Raw genomic sequence first — 19,179 nt, 5'->3', positions numbered from 1 at the left:
TCCTTCAGTTCTGCTCTGATTTTAGTTATTTCTAGCCTTCTGCTAGCTTTTGAGTGTGTTTGCTCTTGCTTTTCTAGTTCTTTTAATTGTGATGTTAGGGTGTCAATTTTGGATCTTTCCTGCTTTCTCTTGTGGGCATTTAGTGCTATAAATTTCCCTCTACACACTGCTTTGAACGTGTCCCAGAGATTCTGATATGTTGTGTCTTTGTTCTCGTTGGTTTCAAAGAACATCTTTATTTCTGCCTTCATTTCATTATGTACCCAATAGTCATTCAGGAGCAGGTTGTTCAGTTTCCATGTAGATGAGCGGTTTTGAGTGAGTTTCTTAATCCTGAGTTCTAGTTTGATTGCACTGTGGTCTGAGAGACAGTTTGTTATAATTTCTGTTCTTTTACATTTGCTGAGGAGAGCTTTACTTCCAACTATGTGGTCAATTTTGGAATAGGTGTGGTGTGGTGCTGAAAAAAATGTATATTCTGTTGACTTGGGGTGGAGAGTTCTGTAGATGTCTATTAGGTCCACTTTATGTAGAGCTGAGTTCAATTCCTGGATATCCTTGTTAACTTTCTGTCTCGTTGATCTGTCTAATGCTGACAGTGGGGTGTTAAAATCTCCCATTATTATTGTGTGGGAGCTTAAGTCCCTTTGTAGGTCACTGAGGACTTGCTTTATGAATCTGGGTGCTCCTGTGTTGGGTGCATATATATTTAGGATAGTTAGCTCTTCTTGTTGAATTGATCCCTTTACCATTATGTAATGGCCTTCTTTGTCTCTTTTGATCTTTGTTGGTTTAAAGTCTATTTTATCAGAGACTAGGATTGCAACCGCTGCCTTTTTTTGATTTCCAGTTGCTTGATAGATCTTCCTCCATCCCTTTATTTTGAGTCTATGTGTGTCTCTGCACGTGAGATGGGTTTCCTGAATACAGCACACTGATGGGTCCTGACTCCTTATCCAGTTTGCCAGTCTGTGTCTTTTGATTGGAGCATTTAGCCCATTTACATTTAACGTTAATATTGTTATGTGTGAATCTGATCCTGTCATTATGATGTTAGTTGGTTATTTTGCTCATTAGTTGCTATAGTTTCTTCCTAGCCTCGATGGTCTTTACAATTTGGCATGTTTTTGCAGGGGCTGGTACCGGTTGTTCCTTTCCATGTTTAGTGCTTCCTTCAGGAGCTCTTTTAGGGCAGGCCTGGTGGTGACAAAATCACTCAGCGTTTGCTTGTCTGTAAAGTATTTTATTTCTCCTTCACTTATGAAGCTTAGTTTGGCGGGATAGGAGATTCTGGGTTGAAAATTCTTTTCTTTAAGAATGTTGAATATCGGCCCCCACTCTCTTCTGGCTTGTAGAGTTTCTGCTGAGAGATCAGCTGTTAGTCTAATGGGCTTCCCTTTGTGGGTAACCCGACCTTTCTCTCTGTCTGCCCTTAACATTTTTTCCTTCATTTCAACTTTGGTGAATCTGACAATTATGTGTCTTGGAGTTGCCCTTCTCGAGGAGTATCTTTGTGGCGTTCTCTGTATTTCCTGAATCTGAATGCTGGCCTGCCTTGCTAGATTGGGGAAGTTCTCCTGGATAATATCTTGCAGAGTGTTTTCCAACTTGTTTCCATTCTCCCCATCATTTTCAGGTACACGAATCAGACGTAGGTTTGGTCTTTTCACATAGTCCCAAATTTCTTGGAGGCTTTGTTCATTTCTTTTTATTCTTTTTTCTCTAAACTTCCCTTCTCTCTTCATTTCATTTATTTCATCTTCCATCAGCGATACCCTTTCTTCCAGTTGATCGCATCTGCTACTGAGGCTTCTGCAATCTTCGCGTAGGTCTCGAAACTTGGCTTTCAGCTCCATCAGCTCCTTGAAGCCCTTCTCTCCATTGGTTATTCTAGTTATCCATTCTTCTAATTTTTTTTCAAAGTTTTTAACTTCTTTGCTATTGTTTTGAATTTCCTCTCGTAGCTCAGAGTAGTTTGATTGTCTGAAGCCTTCTTCTCTCAACTCGTCAAAGTCATCCTCCATCCAGCTTTGTTCCGTTGCTGGTGAGGAACTGCGTTCTTTTGGAGGACGAGAGGTGCTCTGTTTTTTAGAGTTTCCAGTTTTTGTGCTGTGTTTTTTCCCCATCTTTGTGGTTTTATCTACTTTTTGTCTTTGATGATGGTGATGTACAGATGGGTTTTTGGTGTGGATGTCCTTTCTGTTTGTTAGTTTTCCTTCTACCAGACAGGACCCTCAGCTGCAGGTCTGTTGGAGTTTACTAGAGGTCCACTCCAGACCCTGTTTGGCTGCGTGTCAGCAGCGGTGGCTGCAGAGCAGCGGATTTTCGTGAGACCACAAATTCAGCTATCTGATAGTTCCTCTGAAAGTTTTGTCTCAGAGGAGTACCTGGTTGAATGAGGTGTCAGTCTGTCCCTACTGGGGGGGTGCGTCCCAGTTAGGCTGCTCAGGGGTGAGGGACCCACTTTAGAAGGCAGTCTGTCCGTTCTCAGATCTCCAGCTGCATGCTGGGGGAACCACTACTCTCTTCAAAGCTGTCAGTCAGACAGGGACATTTAAGTCTGTGGAGGTTCTTGCTGAGTTTTTGTTTGTCTGTGCCCTGCCCCCAGAGGTGGAGCCTACAGAGGCAGGCAGGCCTCCTTGAGCTGTGGTGGGCTCCACCCAGTTGGAGCTTCCTGGCTGCTTTGTTTACCTAAGCAAGCCTGGGCAATGGCGGGCGCCCCTCCCCCAGCCTGGCTGCCGCCTTGCAGCTTGATCTCAGACTGCTGTGCTAGCAATCAGCGAGACTCCGTGGGCATAGGACCCTCCGAGTCAGGTGTGGGACACAATCTCCTAGTGTGCCGTTTTCCAGGCCCGTTGGAAAAGCGCAGTATTAGGATGGGACTGACCCGATATTCCAGGTGCCGTCTGTTTCCCCTTTCTTTGACTAGGAAAGGGAACTCCCTGACCCCTTGCGCTTCCCGAGTGAGGCAATGCCTCGCCCTGCTTCGGCTCGCGCACAGTGCGCTTCACCGACTGTCCTGCACCCACTGTTAGGCACTCCCTAGTGAGATGAAACCGGTGTCTCAAGCAGAATTGCAGAAATCACCCATCTTCTGTGTCGCTGTGGCTGGGAGCTGGAGACGGGAGCTGTTCCTATTCGGCCATCTTGGCTCCACCCCGTTGTCACTCATACTTCTAATCAATTGAATATAAATAGGGATTCCCAAACCTTCCTCCTTAGGTTCAATTAATTTGCTATGTTGGCTCACATAAGGAAGGGAAATACTTGCCTTTACTGATTTATTATAAAGGTATTCAATAGAAGCAGATGAACAACCAGATGAAGAGATGGATAGAGCAAGACATGGACGTTATAAAGGAATTCAATAGAAGCACATGAACAGCCAGATGAAGAGATGGATAGAGTAAGACATGAACAGGTTGAGGGCAGGTGGCGTGCTTGAAGCTTCCATGCCCTTTCTGGGCGAACCACCCTCCCAGTACCTCTGTATGTTTAGCAACTGAGAAGCTCATTGAATCTTGTTAAAGAGTTTGTTTTTTTTTAATTGTTCATTTGTTTTTTTTGAGATACAGTCTTGCTCTGTCACCCAGACTGGAGTGCAGTGGCTTGAACTTGACTTACCGCAGCTTCGACCTCCCAGGCTCAGGTTATCCTCCTACCTCAGCCTCTTGAGCAGCTGGGACCACAGGTTCATGCCACCACATCTGGCTGATTTTTGTATTTTTTTGTAGAAATGAGGTCTTGCTATGTTGCACAGGCTGGTCTCAAATTCAGGCTCAAGAGATCCTCCACCCTCGACCTCCCTAAGTGTTGGGATTAATGGAGTAATCCATGGTTCTGGCTGTTAAAAGTGTTTTTATAAAGCTTGATCTCCAGCTTCCCCCTTTCCCAGAGGTCACTGAGTGGTGCTGATAATACCAACCCACTAATCCTCTAATCACTTGGCCCTCTTGCTAAGTGACCCCATTCTGAAGTTATCTAGGGGCCCCACCCTAAGTAACCTCCGTAGGGTAAACTTAGGAGTTATCAAAGGGATTCTTTATAAAGAACAAAAGATATTCCTATAACTTAGGAAATTCCAAGAGTTGTAGGAGTTCTGTGACAGGAACCTGGGATAATGACCAGATATAGTTCATGTTATAGCACGGTATCTTTACCTTCCCTATTTAAAATACCATATTGAGTGTCAAATGATTTTACAATTTTTTCTTCAATCACTGATTATAATTTATTTATAAAGTTCATGAGGAACATTTTAGTTGCACAAGAGTAAATAATTGCTACATATTTTCCTTTGCATTGTTCTCCATCTCCCTGTACTTAAATTTTTAAATTCTATGCTCATTACTAGTCAGACAAGATGTCTTCTTTCCTTCTCGCTGAGATACATTCTCCAGTATCTTCCTAATAAAGGAATCACGAGAAGTAAAATTGTAAAGTTCTTGCATGTTTTAAAAATATCTTTATTTTTTCCCCTTGATTGATAGTTTGGCCGGGAATAGAAGTCTAGATTGGAATTCAGTTTTCCTCAGAATTTTTTTTTTTTTTTTTAGATGGAGTCTCGCTCTGTCACCCATGCTGGAGTCCAGTTGCGTGATTTTGGCTCACTGCAACCTCTGACTCCCAGGTTCAAGCAATTTTCTGCCTCAGCCTCCTGAGTAGCTGTGATTACAGGCGCCGCGACCACACCCGGCTAATTTTTGTATTTTTAGTAGAGACGGGTTTTCACCATCTTGGCCAGGCTGGCCTTGAACTCCTGACCCTGTGATCCACCCACCTCAGCCTCCCAAAGTGCTGGGATTACAGGCGTGAGCCACCGTGCCCAGCCTAGAACAGTTTTAAACAATTGTTCTCATTACTAATCATAAAAATAATACACAGCTATTGTGGAGCTGCTAGAAAATAAAGACTACAATAGAAAATATCCCCCATAGGCCCGGCGCGGTGGCTCACACCTGTAATCCCAGCACTTTGGGAGGCCGAGGCGGGTGGATCATGAGGTCAGGAGATAGAGACCATCCTGGCTAACATGGTGAAACCCCGTCTCTACTGAAAATACAAAAAATTAGCCGGTCGTGGTGTAGTCCCAGCTACTCGGGAGGCTGAGGCAGGAGAATGGTATCAACTTGGGAGGCAGAGCTTGTAGTGAGCCCAGATTGCACCACTGCACTACAGCCTGGGTGACAGAGTGAGACTCAGTCTCAAAAAAAAAAAAAAGAAGAAAGTAAATATCCCCCATAAACCTATAAAACCTATAATCAGCATAACATAAGCATTTTGATAATGTAAGCATTTGGATCTGTTTCCTGCCCGTTTTTATACAAATGCTTATATATATTTAAAAATTTGTGCATTATTATTTTAAAATTTAATGTCATTAGTTTTACATGGATGTGTTGTTTGAAAAATAGGTAAGAATAATATTTTCCATTCTGATAAAATCAAAAGCAGAGTATGCATTCTTCTGTGTAAATAAGATTTCCATTGGCTTTGCATATATTTTTGTTTTAGTTTCCATTCTTACAATGAGTGGAACCTCTGTATAAAGAAAATATTTTATTATTTTAAATAAACAAAAGGAGCAGAATACAACACTGTCTATTTTACAGTTATAACTGGAAGATAATGTCTAATGAGAAGACTCAAATAGGGTAGGAAAACATTAAAATAGTTATGTCACATTGGTAGCTGGGTGCCCCATACGTAATTTTGTAGTTAGTAAATATTTTTGGAATGTGGACGAATAGACCATGATGATTTTCTATTTATTTATTTTTTTAAATTTTCTGTGTGCGTGTTTTTTGTTTTTGTTGTTGTTTTTTGTTTGTTTGAGACTGGAACTTATTTCTGTTGCCCCGGCTGGAGTGCAGTGGTACGATCACAGCTCACTGCAGCCTGGGTCTCTTGTGCTCAAGCAATCCTCTTGCCTCAGCCCCCTGAGTAGCTGGGACTACAGGAACATGCCACCATGCCTGGCTAATTTTTGTATTTCTTTTTTGAACAGATGGAGTTTTGCCATGTTCCCCAGGCTGGTCTCAAACTCCGGGGCTCAAGTGATCTGCCTGCCTTGGCCTCCCAAAGTGCTGGAGTTACAGGCATGAGCCACCATGCCTTGCCTGTTATAATGTTAAGAGAATAAATAAAGAAGGTGTAATTTCTGGCTGGGCGCGGTGGCTCACGCTTGTAATCCCAGCACTTTGGGAGGCCGAGGCGGGCGGATCACGAGGTCAGGAGATCGAGACCACGGTGAAACCCTGTCTCTACTAAAAATACAAAAAATTAGCCGGGCGTGGTGGTGAGCGCCTGTAGTCCCAGCTACTCGGAGAGGCTGAGGCAGGAGAATGGCGTGAACCCGGGAGGCGGAGCTTGCAGTGAGCCAAGATCGTGCCACTGCCCTCCAGCCCGGGTGACAGAGCGAGACTCCATCTCAAAAAAAAAAAAAAAAAAGAAGGTGTATTTTCTGTTAATATTTATACACACATGAATAATTTATTTGAAAGTTACCTGTCCAGTTTGTATAGCTCTAGATTATATTCTGTACTTGTTAAATGCTCTGACCAAAGAAAAGCAGTATACAATATCGTCTGTCCAAGTGCTAGTTTATTTATAGAAAAAAGCGAAACCTACTTTGTGCCTGAGTTTTTATGTACTTTTACCAAGATCTTGAAAATATTTCTCTTTGTACATTACCCTGTAAGATCTTCCTTATTTCAAACCAGTGTATTGAATTTCATGTTCAGTTCTTTGTCATTTACACATTAATAAAATGTAGGTAACAAATATACTTGTACGTCTATAATGTGGACAAATACAGTAACCAAGGGGAAACAAAATAAAAAACTAAAGAAAAAACCAAAGGGAAAACAATTTTGATGGAAAGGCTAGTAAAGAATTTGCAATGGTTGGAAAAATAAATAAGATATTCAAGTGGATAACTATGTATAAGGCTGCTGGAGAAGGGAGTGAGCAAGCTAGATGGTGTCAAGGTGAGGGAGAGATTTTTATGGTGTTTAGTGTTAGAGACTTGAACATGACTGAATGGCGTACTTAGTGATGGAACTGGTTAAAGTGGAGGGGATTGGAATCCTGATTGCTATGTCTCATGGTCAGCACACTGTTCTTCTGTTCAGAATTTCCTTTTTACAGCTTCAAACCACTGGAATGTAAGGCATTATGAGTTTCTTCCTCAGCCTTTTTTTTTTTTTTTTTTTTTTTTTGAGACAGAGTTTCACTCTTGTTTCCCAGGCTGGAGTGCAATGGCATGATCTTGGCTCACTGCAGCCGCCGCCTCCCAGGTTCAAGCGATTCTCCTGCCTCAGCCTCCCGAGTAACTGGGATTACAGGCATGCGCCACCGTGCCTGGCTAATTTTGTATTTTTAGTAGAGACAGGGTTTCTCCATGTTGGTCAGGCTGGTCTCGAACTCCCGATCTCAGGTGATCTGCCCGACTCGGCCTCCCAGAGTGCTGGGATTACAGGTGTGAGCCATCGTGCCTGGCCAGCCTTTTTTTTTTTTTTTTTAAACTTACCAAAGTTTGTGATATTTTTACTGTTTTACCCAACATTATATACTCCAATAAAAAATTTCAAGCGTGCACAGAGAAGCTTGTGGTTTTGAATTAGATCCTGAGGATCTAAATTTTGTGTTTAATTTACCTGTTACAGATTGAATTCTTTATTTTTATTTTTTTATTTATTTTTTATTTATTTTTTTTTTTTTGAGAGGGAGTCTCGCTCTGTCACTCAGGCTGGAGTGCAGTGGCGTGATCTCCGCTCACTGCATGCTCCGCTTTCTGGGTTCCCGCCATTCTCCTGCTTTGGCCTCCCAGGTAGCTGGAACTACAGGCGCCCGCCACCAAGCCCAGCAAATTTTTTATTTATTTTTATTTTTTTTATTTTTAGTAGAGACGGGGTTTCACCGTGTTAGCCAGGATGGTCTCGATCTCCTGACCTTGTGATCTGCCCGCCTCAGCCTCCCAAAGTGCTGGGATTACAGGTGTGAGCCACTGCGCCCGGCCTACAGATTGAATTCTAATCCAACATGGTTAACAGTGGTCTCAAACATTTGTGGAATAAGAATCAGCAGAGATGGTTGTCAAAATGCAGATTCCTGAGCCTTGCCTCTCTCAAAATTCTAACTTGTGATTTGGGTACCAAGGTATCTGTAATAGCATCCCTGATTCTAATGTGCATGTTCCCTGGATTGCATTTTTTAAAAATTTTGAGATATGTAATATATATGCTGTGAAATTTACTGTTTTAACCATTTTTAGGTGTGTAGTCCTATGGTATTAAATACATTCATATTTGCTGTAGATTGAATGTTTCTCTCTCTCCAGTATTCAGATGTTGAAACCTCCTTCCCTATGTGGTGATATTTAGAGTTGGGGCCTTTGGGAAAAGATTAGGTCATGAGGGTACCCTTGTGAATGAGATTAGTGCCCTTAAAAAAAAAAAAAAAACTACCCAGAGATTCTCTTCTTCCTTCTGTCCCATGGGGATGTAGTGAGAAGATCCAGGAAACCATCAGTGAACCAGGAAGCAGACTCTCACTGGACACTGAATCTGATGCCTTAATCTTGAACTTCACAGCCTCTAGAACTATGAGAAATTTCCTTTGTTTCTGTGCCACTCTGTTTATGGTATTTTGTTACAGCTCCCAAAACAAAGATAGCATCGTTTTTCAACCATCACCACCATTCATCTTCAGAACCTTTTCATCATCAAAATGGAAATTCAGTACTCATTAAACTATGACTCCTCATTCTTCCCTCCCCATCCCCAGCAGCCATTCTACTTTCTGTCTTTGTGAATTTGTTTCATAATATGGGTCAATTCTGATTGACCTCATATAATGTTTGCCCATTTGTATCTGGTTTATTTTACTGAGCATAATGTTTTTGAGATTCAACCATGTTGTAACATGTATCAGAAATTCATTCCTTTTTAAGGCTGAATTAATATTATATGTTCCACATTTTGTTAAGTTATTCATTGATGGACATTTGTGTTCTTTCCACCTTTTGGCTATTGTGAATATTATTGCTATGAACATTGGTATACAAGTATCTGTTTGAGTGTTTTTGTTTTTTTGTTTTTTTGTTTTTTTTTTTTTTTTTTTTTGAGAAGGAGTCTTGCTCTGTCACCCAGGTTGGAGTGCAGTGGCGCGATCTTGGCTCACCGCAAGCTCCGCCTCCTGGGTTCAAGCAGTTCTCCTGCCTCAGCCTCCAGGCGCCCGCCACCATGCCCGGCTAATTTTTTGTATTTTTAGTAGAGACAGGTTTTCACCATGTTAGCCAGGATGGTCTCTATCTCCTGACCTCGTGATCTGCCCGCCTTGGCCTCCCAAAGTGCTGGGATTACAGGTGTGAGCCACCGCGCCTGGCCCTGTTTGAGTTTTGGGTATATACCGAGCAGTGGCATTGCTAGATCATGGTTGTTTTATTTTATTTTATTTTATTTTATTTTAATTTATTTTAATTTGTGTTATGTTACGTTACGTTACGTTATGTTTTATGTTACGTTAGACAGTCTTGCTGTGTTGCTCAGGCTTCAGAGCTGTGGCGTGATTATAGCTTACTGCAGCCTCAAACTCCTGTGCTCAAGCAGTTGTCTCGCTTCAGGCTCCTGAGTAGCTGGGACCACAGATGAAAATTCCCACCCCTGCTAATTTATTTTTTGTAGGGACTTGCTGTGTTTCCCAGGCTGGTCTTGAACTCCTGGGCTCAAGTAGTCCTCCTGCCTTGGTCTCCTAACGTGCTGGGATTACAGGTCTGACCCATTGTGCCCTACCCTGTGTTTAACTTTTTTTTTTTTTTTTTGAGACAGAGTCTTGCCTTGTCACCCAGGCTGGAGTGCAAGTGGCTCAAACTTGGCTCACTGCAACCTCCGCCTCCTGGGTTTAAGCAATTCTCCTGCCTCAGCCTCCCGAGTAGCTGGGACTACAGGCGCACACCACCATTCCCGGCTAATTTTTTGCATTTTTGGTAGAGATGGGTTTTCACCATGTTGGTCAGGCTGGTCTTAACTCCTGACCTCGTGATTTGCCCGCCTTGGCCTCCCAAAGTGCTGGGATTACAGGCATGAGCCACCATGCCCAGCTGTGTTTAACTTTTGAGGCTCTACCAAATAATTTTTAACAACTGCAACATTTTACTTTTCCACCAGCAATGCACAAAAGTTATAATTGCTACACATCCTTGGCAGTGCTTGTCATTTTTTTTTTTTTAATAATAGCCATTCTGATGGGTGTGAAGTGGCATATCATTGTAGTTTTTTGCTTTTTGTTTTTGGAGATAGGATCTCACTCTGCCACCGAGGCTGGAATGCAGTGGCACAATCAGTGATGCAGCCTTGACCTTCCAGGCTCAAGTGATCCTCCCACCCCAGCCTCTTAAGTAGCTGGGACTATAGGCACATGCCACCACACCCAGCTATTTTTTTTTTTTTTTCAAAGACAGGATCTTGCTCTGTCACCCAGGCTGGAATGCAGTGGTGCAATAATGGCTCACTGCAGCCTTGACCTCCTGGGCTCAAGCAATCCTCCTACCACAGCCTCCCAAGTAGCTGGAACTACTGGTGCGTGCCACCATGCCTGGCTAATTCTAAAAAAACAAACAAAAAAAATTTGTAGATATGGGGTCTCACGATGTTGCCTAGGCTGCTGACTAATTTTTCGTAAGGACAGTAATCACATTTGTGGGGGCTCTGGTTTCATGTTCTAGTCACCTCCAAAGGCCTCATCTCTCTCTGTTTTTTTTTTTTTTTTTTTTGAGATAGAGTCTTGCTCTGTCGCCAGGCTGGAGTGCAGTGGCAGGCTCTCGGCTCATTGCGTCCTCTGCCTCCCGGGTTCAGGCGATTGTCCTGCCTCCGCTTCCTGAGTAGCTAGGACTACAGGTGCATGCCACCACGCCCAGCTAATTTTTGTTTTTCCCTAATAATAATTTTACGAGATTTAGCTTTTATACCTTCCTGTTGCTTATTTTTATGTCTCTGTCTTCTGAAATGATGGAAGGTGGCAAGATTCAGGATAGCTTTTCTTTTCTTTTTCTTTTTTTAGGGACGTGGACTCTCACTGTGTTGCCCGGGTTGAAGTGCAGTGGTGCAATCATAGCTCACTGCAACCTCAAACTCCTGGGCTCAAGCGATCCTCCTGGTTCAGCCTCCTGAGTAGCTGGAACTACAGTCGTGTGCCACCATGCCCAGCTCACTAAAAAGTTTTTTTTTTTTTTAGAAATGGGGTCTTGCTGTGTTGCCCAGGCTGGTCTTGAACCCCTGGGCTCATGGAATCCTCCTGCCTTGGCCTCCCAAAGTGTTGGGAGCCATGGCACCCGGCCCAGCATAGCTTTTATACCTCGTGTTGTTTTCATATGGCTTGTAAAAATATGGCCACTTGTGTATTTGTCCTGTAGATTCTCCCTGACTCTGCTCATGTGGACCTTTTCTGTGTGTCTGCCACCCCTGTGCTGCTGAGTGGATTCCACTTCCAGCACTTTCTCAGTGACGGGTCCAGAAGGGAGTCCAGGGTGACCAGTTTCAGGTGGCCCAGGCTGCTGTCATCTCTTCACATCTTCTTATGGTAGAGCCCCTGCCCTCACCTAGTTTCAGGCGCTGTTCTCAGTTCTATCAGATACTGTTCTCAGATCTGTCGCCTGCTCTGCTTCCTAGTGAGCACTGATGTCTAGGTTCTCAGGGCCTCCTTGACTCTCTTACTTTCCTTGGCTTCTTTCCTCTCAGATACTGCTACCATGCTGGACTTCAGAGGGTTGGTGGTTTGTCTTTACCCACTTGTGTTTGGAGTTTGCTGATTAATTGTATTTCTATGTTTTTGGCTTTGCTGTCCAGTTGCTCTTTATGTGAAGATTTAGAGACATTCAAAAACTATGCCTTTACTGATGGCACTTCTATGTTTTCAGATTGTAAATTGTGAACTTAATGTCTATTTAATGAAGTTGATTTTGTTTTTTTGTTTCGTTTTTTCTTTTAATAATCATCTCCACAGAGAAAAAGGAGTTGGAATATAGAATGCCCATCCTTTCCAGGAGAAAGACCACTGCAGGTCAGAAGAGCAGGTCTCAGGACAGCAGGGGCAGCTGCCTCTCTCTCTGAAGCATGGCTCAGGTGTGGAGAAGGGTTTCAGGACACTTCTGGGACTCCGGTAAAGTATCTGTAGAATTGTTTTCCCTGAATGCCAAAGAGGAAATCCTGAGTGTTCAGAACATTGTAATTACATTCATTGTGATTCCCTTTCTTATTCTTTCAGGAGACTGTAACTGGTACACTCCTTTTCTTCCCTTTCATTCCTTGAATTCCTTTAATAATCGTGGCAAGTTATTAAGTAAGTATTCACCCTTTTTTTTGGAGACAGAGTCTCACTTTGTTGCCCAGGCTGGAGTACAGTAGTGCAGTCATAGCTCATGGCATCCTTGAACCCTTGAACTCCTGGCCTCAGGCTATCTTGCCTCAGCGTGTCAAATAGCTGGGACTACAGGTATGTGCCACCATGCCTGGGTAGTTTTGTTTTGTTTTTTTTGTTGGTTTTTTTTTTTGGAGACAGAGTCTCACTTTGTCACCCAGGCTGGAGTGCAGTGGGGCTATGTTGGCTCACCTCCCGGGTTCAAGCAATTCTCCTGCCTCAGCCTCTCGAATAGCTGGGATTACAGGTGCGTGCCACCACACTCGGCTGATTTTTGTATTTTTTGTAGAGACTGGGTGTCACCATGTTGGCCAGGCTGGTTTGGAACTCCTGACCTCAGGTAATCCACCCACCTTGGCCTCCAAAGTGCTGGGATTACATGCGTGAGCCACTGTGCCCAGCTGCCTGGCTAGTTTTTTAAAAACTTTCTGTAGAGACAGGGTCTTGCTATGTTGACTAGGCTGGTCTGTAACCCCTGGCTGCAAGTGATCCTCCCACCTCCGCCTCCCAGAGTGCTGGGATTACAGGTGTGAGCCCCTATGCCCAGCTCACACCTGTACCTCTTTAATCTATGCAGAACCTTTCTACTTTGTTTGTAAATGAAGGATATTTACCAAGAATGTTCTCAGAAGATGAAACCATTGAGCATACCACTCTTCACAAGAAATGTATGTTTACTCTGGAGGCATACTCTGGAGATATTGCAGGTTTGGTTCAGGACCAACACAATAAAGTGAATATTGCAATAAAGTGATCACATGAATTCTTTGATTTCCCAGTGCCTATAAAAGTTATGTTTATATTATAACGTAGTCTGTTAAGTGCAATAGTATTATGTCTAAAAAAGCAATGTATATACCCTAATTTAAAAATATTTTATTGCTTAAAAAAATGCTAACAATCATAGGAGCCTTCACCAAGGTGTAATCATTTCGCTGGGGGAGAGTCTTGCCTTGATGCTGATGGCTGCTGACTGATCAGGTGGTTGGTGGTTGAAGATTGGGGTGGCTGTGGCAGTTTCCTAAAATAAGGCAAAAGCGGAGTTTATCACATCTATTTACTATTCCTTTCATGAAAGATTACTGAGTAGCGTGTGATGCTGATAACATTTGACCTGTAATAGAACTTCTTTCAAAATTGGACTCAATCCTTCCAAAGCCTGACACTGCTTTATCAACTAAGTTTATAGGATATTCTAAATTCCTTGTTATCACTTCAACAATGTTCACAGCATTTTCACCAGCATTTATCTCCAGATACTACTTTATCTCCAGAAACTACTTTATTTGTTCATCCATAAGAAGTAACTCTTCATCCATTCAACTCTTAGGAGATTGCAGCAATTCAGTCTTCAGGTTCTACTTCTAATTCTAGTTCTCTTGCTGTTTCTGTCACATCAGTTTTTCTGCTGAAGTCTTGAACCCCTCAGTCATAAACAAGGGTTGGAATCAACTTCTTCCAAACTCCTGTTAATGCTGTATTTTGACCTTCTGTCATGAATCATGAATGTTCTTAATGGCACATAGAATGGTGAATATTTTTCTGAAAGTTTTCAATTTACTTTGCCCAGATCCATCAGAGGAGTCACTGTCTGTGGCAGCTACAGCCATATGACATGTATTTCTGAAATAATAAGATTTGAAAGTCAGAATCACCCCATGATCCATAGGCTGCAGAATGGAAGTGGTGTTAGCAGGCATGAAAACAACATTAATCTCCTTGTACTTCTCCATCATAGCTCTTGGGTGACCAGGGGCATTGTCAATCAGCAGTAATAGTTTGAAAGAAATCTTTTTCTTCTGAGCAGGTCTCAACAGTGGGCTTAAAGTATTACAGTAAAGAATGCTGTAAAGAGATGTGCTGTCATCCAGGCTTTGTTGTAACATTTATAGAGCACAGGCAGAGTAGATTTATCATAAGGGCGCTAGGATTTTCAGAATGATACATGAGCATTGGCTTCAACTTAATGTTACCAGCTGCATTAGCCCCTAATATGAGTATCAGTCTGTTCTTGGTGAAGCTTTGATGCCAAGCATTGACTTCTCTCTAGCTGCGAAAGTCTTAAATGGCATCATCTTCTAATATAAGGCTCTTTAATCTATATTGAAAATCTGTTGTTTAGCGTAGCTACCTTCATCAATGATCTTAACTAGATCTTCTGGATCACTTGCTGCATTACCTTGTACTTTTATGTTATGGAGATGATTTGTTTCTTCAACTTCATGAACCAACCTCTGCTAGCTTCAGACTTTTCTTCTCCAGCCTCTTCACCTCTCTCAGCCTTCACAGAATTGAAGAGAGTTAGGACCTTGCTCTCGATTCTGCTTTGGCTTAAGGGAATGTTATAGCTGATTCAATTTTCTATCCAGATTGCTAAAACTTTGTATTAGCAATAATGCTGTTTTACTTTCTTATCATTTGTGTATTCACTGGAGTAGCACTTTCAATTTCGTTCAAGAGCTTTCCTTTGTATTCACAACTGGCTTAACGGTTTGGTTCAAGAGGTCTAGCTTTTAGCCTATCTTAGTTTTTTTTTTTTTCTTCTCTCTTTTTTTTTATTATTATTATACTTTAGGTTTTAGGGTACATGTGCACAATGTGCAGGTTTGTTACATATGTATCCATGTGCCATGTTGTTTTGCTGCACCCATTAACTCGTCATTTAGCATTAGTTATCTTAGTTTTTGTCATGCCTTCCCTTCCTACCTAAGCTTAATCATTTCCAGCTTCTTTTTTCTTTTTCCTTTTTTCTTTTTTTTTTTTGAGATGGAGCCTCTCTCTGTCGCTTGGGGTGGAGTGCAATGGTGCGATCTTGGCTCACTGCAACCTTCACCTCCCAGGTTCAGGTGATTCTCCTGCCTCAGCCTCAGCCTCCTGAGTAGCCTGCCACCACGCCCAGCTAATTTTTGTATTTTTAGTAGAGACGGGGTTTCACCATGTTGGTCAGGCTGGTCTCGAACTCCTGACCTCAGGTGATTTACTCGCGTTGGCCTCCCAAAGTGCTGGGATTACAGGTGTGAGCCACTGTGCCCGGCCATTTCCAGCTTTTGATTTAAGGTGTGAGACATTCAGCTCTTCCTTTGCTTGAGCACTTTGAGGCCATTGTAAGGTTATTAAATTGATTTAATTTTAATATTGTTGTGTTGCAGAGAATAGGAGGCCTAAGGAGAAGGCAAGAGATGGAGGAACAGCTGGTTGGTGGAGCAGTCAGAACACACACAGCATTTATTAATTTTGCTCTCTTATATTGGTTTTGACTGCGGCACCCCAAATCAGTTACAGTAGTAATACCAGAGATCACTGATCACAGACCATCATAGCAGATTTAATAATAATGGTAAAGTTTGAAATCTTGGGATAATTACCAAAATATGACACAGAGACACAAGTTTATAGGTGAGCAGATGCTGTTGGAAAAATGGCGCACAGAATTGCTTGACACAGGATTGCCAGAAATTTTCAATTTGTAAAAAAATGCTTTATCTATGAAGCACAGTAAAACAAGGTATGCCTTTATATTCAGAATCTTTTGGCAATGAGATATTCTGGATAATTTTTGTGTTGGTGGTAACTTACAGAGTAATACTATTACAAACTCAAGATAATTTGGGTATGAGTAGTAATGAGTACCTCATAGGCAGTCGGAGTCATATGTATGAGCAGGTATTACATTGAATGTTAACGTGAAACATTTTGGTCAGTCAGATCTTTTTAGATTCTGGAAAAATAGAATGAATTTATAAATATACAAGGAGTACATGCTTTGGGAATACTGAAATTGGTGAATTGGTAAAGGAAATCAGAGAAGAATGTGTTAAGGAGAATGTACTTTAAGATTTTGAATATTTTATAAAAGTTTTTTTTTTAGCATTTGTCACATAAATTCCATGATTATTATTTTGCCTGCAGTCATTAACAGCTGAAGAGAAGACGATTACAGAAAAGCACCTTGAATTATCCCCTAGACCCAAGCAAGGTAACTATTTTGTTGATTTCTTGACAGAGAAGATATAAGACTAATAAATCCTTCTGTGATTATTTTAAAAATTTGCTTTTTTAAAAAAGTTACGTGGTTTGGGTAGACTATATTCATAGTTAAAAAACATCAAGATAAGGTAAAAAGATATTTTTGAGAACTTTGTCTGTCATCGCTGTCACCATCTACCCCGTTTCTCCTGCCTGCCTACAGTTAACTAACATTTTTTGTGCGTCCTTCCTGAGTTCATTTTTATCACAGAGCCCAGTAGGTTAGCTCATGCTCATAGCTCCAGGGTTTTGTTTGTTTGTTTTTAATCTGATTTGGGAAAGAAATGTGACCTATGCCATAAGGACTATACTGCTTCAGGCTCTGAAATTCTTTCTTGATGAATTAGGGAACTTTCAATAAGTAGTAGAAAACTCTGTTCAAACACTAGAGTATTTGGATAAATGAGGTTGAATTTGTCTCCTGCAGCAGGACATCCACAGGGCTAGATTGTTTCTGAATTCTGTAGCCTGAGTGTGGAATTGGTTCTCACGGTCAGGAGGTGTTGACTGAATTCCGCAGGCTGAATTCTTGGAAGAGTGTAGGTGCTGAGGATTTTCGCCAAGTCAGCTTTGCCTTTCCTTTGGGAAGGAATGCCCTTCCCAGTACCTCTACCTTCGACTAGAACCTGTTACAAACGGTCACCTCCGCTAAAGATACTTAAGTGAAATTAAGGATTTTTAGATAGGTATGTTGCTGCTAAAGAAAACTGGGGTTATTAGTAATGAAGAGGGGGTGGATATCAGGTAGGCCGCTGGTTGTGCCGCCGTAGGCAGTCAGCCCCGCTGTGGGTGTGTAGGAAGAGTGAGGGCTTGTAACTTCCGGGATCTTGCTGTGTCCTGGCTCTCTAATCTTTGAAAACTAAGCTAAACATTCGCAGCCTGTTTTGTATCTGGAGAATAGGCATAATCATTGGGTTATCATGAATATTAAGTGAGCTAAAAATAGTAGATTAAATGCCTAATTAAAGGTGCTTTAGTAGGTACTTGATTGATGACAGCAGTTGCTCATATGTCTGATGACAGAAGGAGCTGTGTGAAAGCCTATTCAGAGTTCTACAGAGTGAACTAACTTTCTGTGACATTCTAAACCATGTTACTATTTCAGTGAGACAGAAGAGGTTCTATGCAAATGAAAAATAAAATTTGCCAAAATGTTTCTTTAAAATTTATAAAGTGTTGCTTTATGAAATAAATTAGTATACATCTTTTAAATTCTATAATCTTCTGATAGAATTGCAGAAGCTGTTGGCAGAGACAAGCCTCTGACCTTAGGCACACATTACAAAAGCATGTTCCTCACTCTGTTTCCCAGCTGTCATAAAAATACTACCTCCTCACCCATTGTCTGGGAAGTGAGGAGCGCCTCTGCCCGGCCACCCACCGTCTGGGAAGTGAGGAGCGCCTCTGCCCGGCCACCCCGTCTGGGAAGTGAGGAGCGCCTCTGCCCGGCCACCCACCGTCTGGGAAGTGAGGTGCGCCTCTGCCCGGCCACCCACCGCCTGGGAAGTGAGGAGCGCCTCTGCCCGGCCACCCACCGTCTGGGAAGTGAGGAGCGCCTCTGCCCGGCCACCCACCGTCTGGGAAGTGAGGAGCGCCTCTGCCCGGCCACCCACCGTCTGGGAAGTGAGGAGCGCCTCTGCCCGGCCACCCACCGTCTGGGAAGTGAGGAGCGCCTCTGCCCGGCCACCCACCGTCTGGGAAGTGAGGAGCGCCTCTGCCCGGCCACCCACCGTCTGGGAAGTGAGGAGCGCCTCTGCCCGGCCACCCACCGTCTGGGAAGTGAGGAGCGCCTCTGCCCGGCCGCCCCGTCTGGGAAGTGAGGAGCGCCTCTGCCCGGCCACCCATCGTCTGGGAAGTGAGGAGCGCCTCTGCCCGGCCTCCCATCGTCTGGGAGGTGAGGAGTGCCTCTGCCCGGCCGCCCCGTCCGGGAGGAAGTGAGGAGCGCCTCTGCCCGGCCGCCCCGTCCGGGAAGAAGTGAGGAGCGCCTCTGCCCGGGCGCCCCGTCCGGGAAGAAGTGAGGAGCGCCTCTGCCCGGCCGCCCCGTCTGGGAGGTGAGGAGCGCCTCTGCCCGGCCTCCCATCGTCTGGGAGGTGAGGAGTGCCTCTGTCCGGCCGCCCCGTCCGGGAGGAAGTGAGGAGCGCCTCTGCCCGGCCGCCCCGTCCGGGAAGAAGTGAGGAGTGCCTCTGCCTGGCCGCCCCGTCTGGGAAGTGAGGAGCGCCTCTGCCCGGCCGCCCCGTCCGGGAAGAAATGAGGAGCGCCTCTGCCCGGCCGCCCCGTCTGGGAAGTGAGGAGCGCCTCTGCCCGGCCGCCCCATCCGGGAAGAAGTGAGGAGCGCCTCTGCCCGGCCGCCCCGTCTGGGAAGAAGTGAGGAGCGCCTCTGCCCGGGCGCCCCGTCCGGGAAGAAGTGAGGAGCGCCTCTGCCCGGCCGCCCCGTCCGGGAAGAAGTGAGGAGCGCCTCTGCCCGGCCGCCCCGTCCGGGAAGAAGTGAGCGCCTCTGCCCGGCCGCCCCGTCTGGGAGGTGAGGAGCGCCTCTGCCCGGCCACCCATCGTCTGGGAGGTGAGGAGCGCCTCTGCCCGGCCACCCATCGTCTGGGAGGTGAGGAGCGCCTCTGCCCGGCCACCCATCGTCTGGAAAGTGAGGAGCGCCTCTGCCCGGCTGCCCCATCTGGGAAGTGAGGAGTGCCTCTGCCCGGACACCCATCGTCTGGGAGGTGAGGAGCGCCTCTGCCCGGCCGC

At 44.1% G+C, this 19,179-nt stretch overlaps 1 protein-coding gene across 14 annotated transcripts in view; it reads left to right on the top strand.

Moving 5' to 3' along the window:
* SPIDR (scaffold protein involved in DNA repair) overlaps positions 1-19,179 on the top strand; it is a 522,838-nt gene that overhangs the window by 17,090 nt on the left and 486,569 nt on the right. For 4 of the 14 annotated variants that reach the window (XR_010121893.1, XM_063643327.1, XM_055286480.2 and 1 more), the window contains exons 2-3: positions 12,004-12,159; positions 16,327-16,393. The exons of 1 other annotated variant lie outside the window; for it this stretch is intronic. Coding sequence is in view for 9 of the 13 variants with exons in the window: in XM_063643327.1 (XP_063499397.1) it covers positions 12,004-12,159; positions 16,327-16,393 (223 nt within the window). In the remaining 4 variants the exon portion in view is untranslated. Of the gene's footprint in view, positions 1-8,389; positions 8,645-12,003; positions 12,160-12,264; positions 12,340-16,326; positions 16,394-19,179 lie in introns of those variants that run through there. 9 more of the 14 variants (XR_010121891.1, XM_063643324.1, XM_063643323.1 and 6 more) reach the window with 8 other exon arrangements.

The sequence above is a fragment of the Symphalangus syndactylus genome, chromosome 7 (genome assembly GCF_028878055.3).
Source record: "Symphalangus syndactylus isolate Jambi chromosome 7, NHGRI_mSymSyn1-v2.1_pri, whole genome shotgun sequence".
NCBI lineage: Eukaryota > Metazoa > Chordata > Mammalia > Primates > Hylobatidae > Symphalangus > Symphalangus syndactylus.
This window is presented reverse-complemented; position numbering and strand designations above follow the sequence as displayed.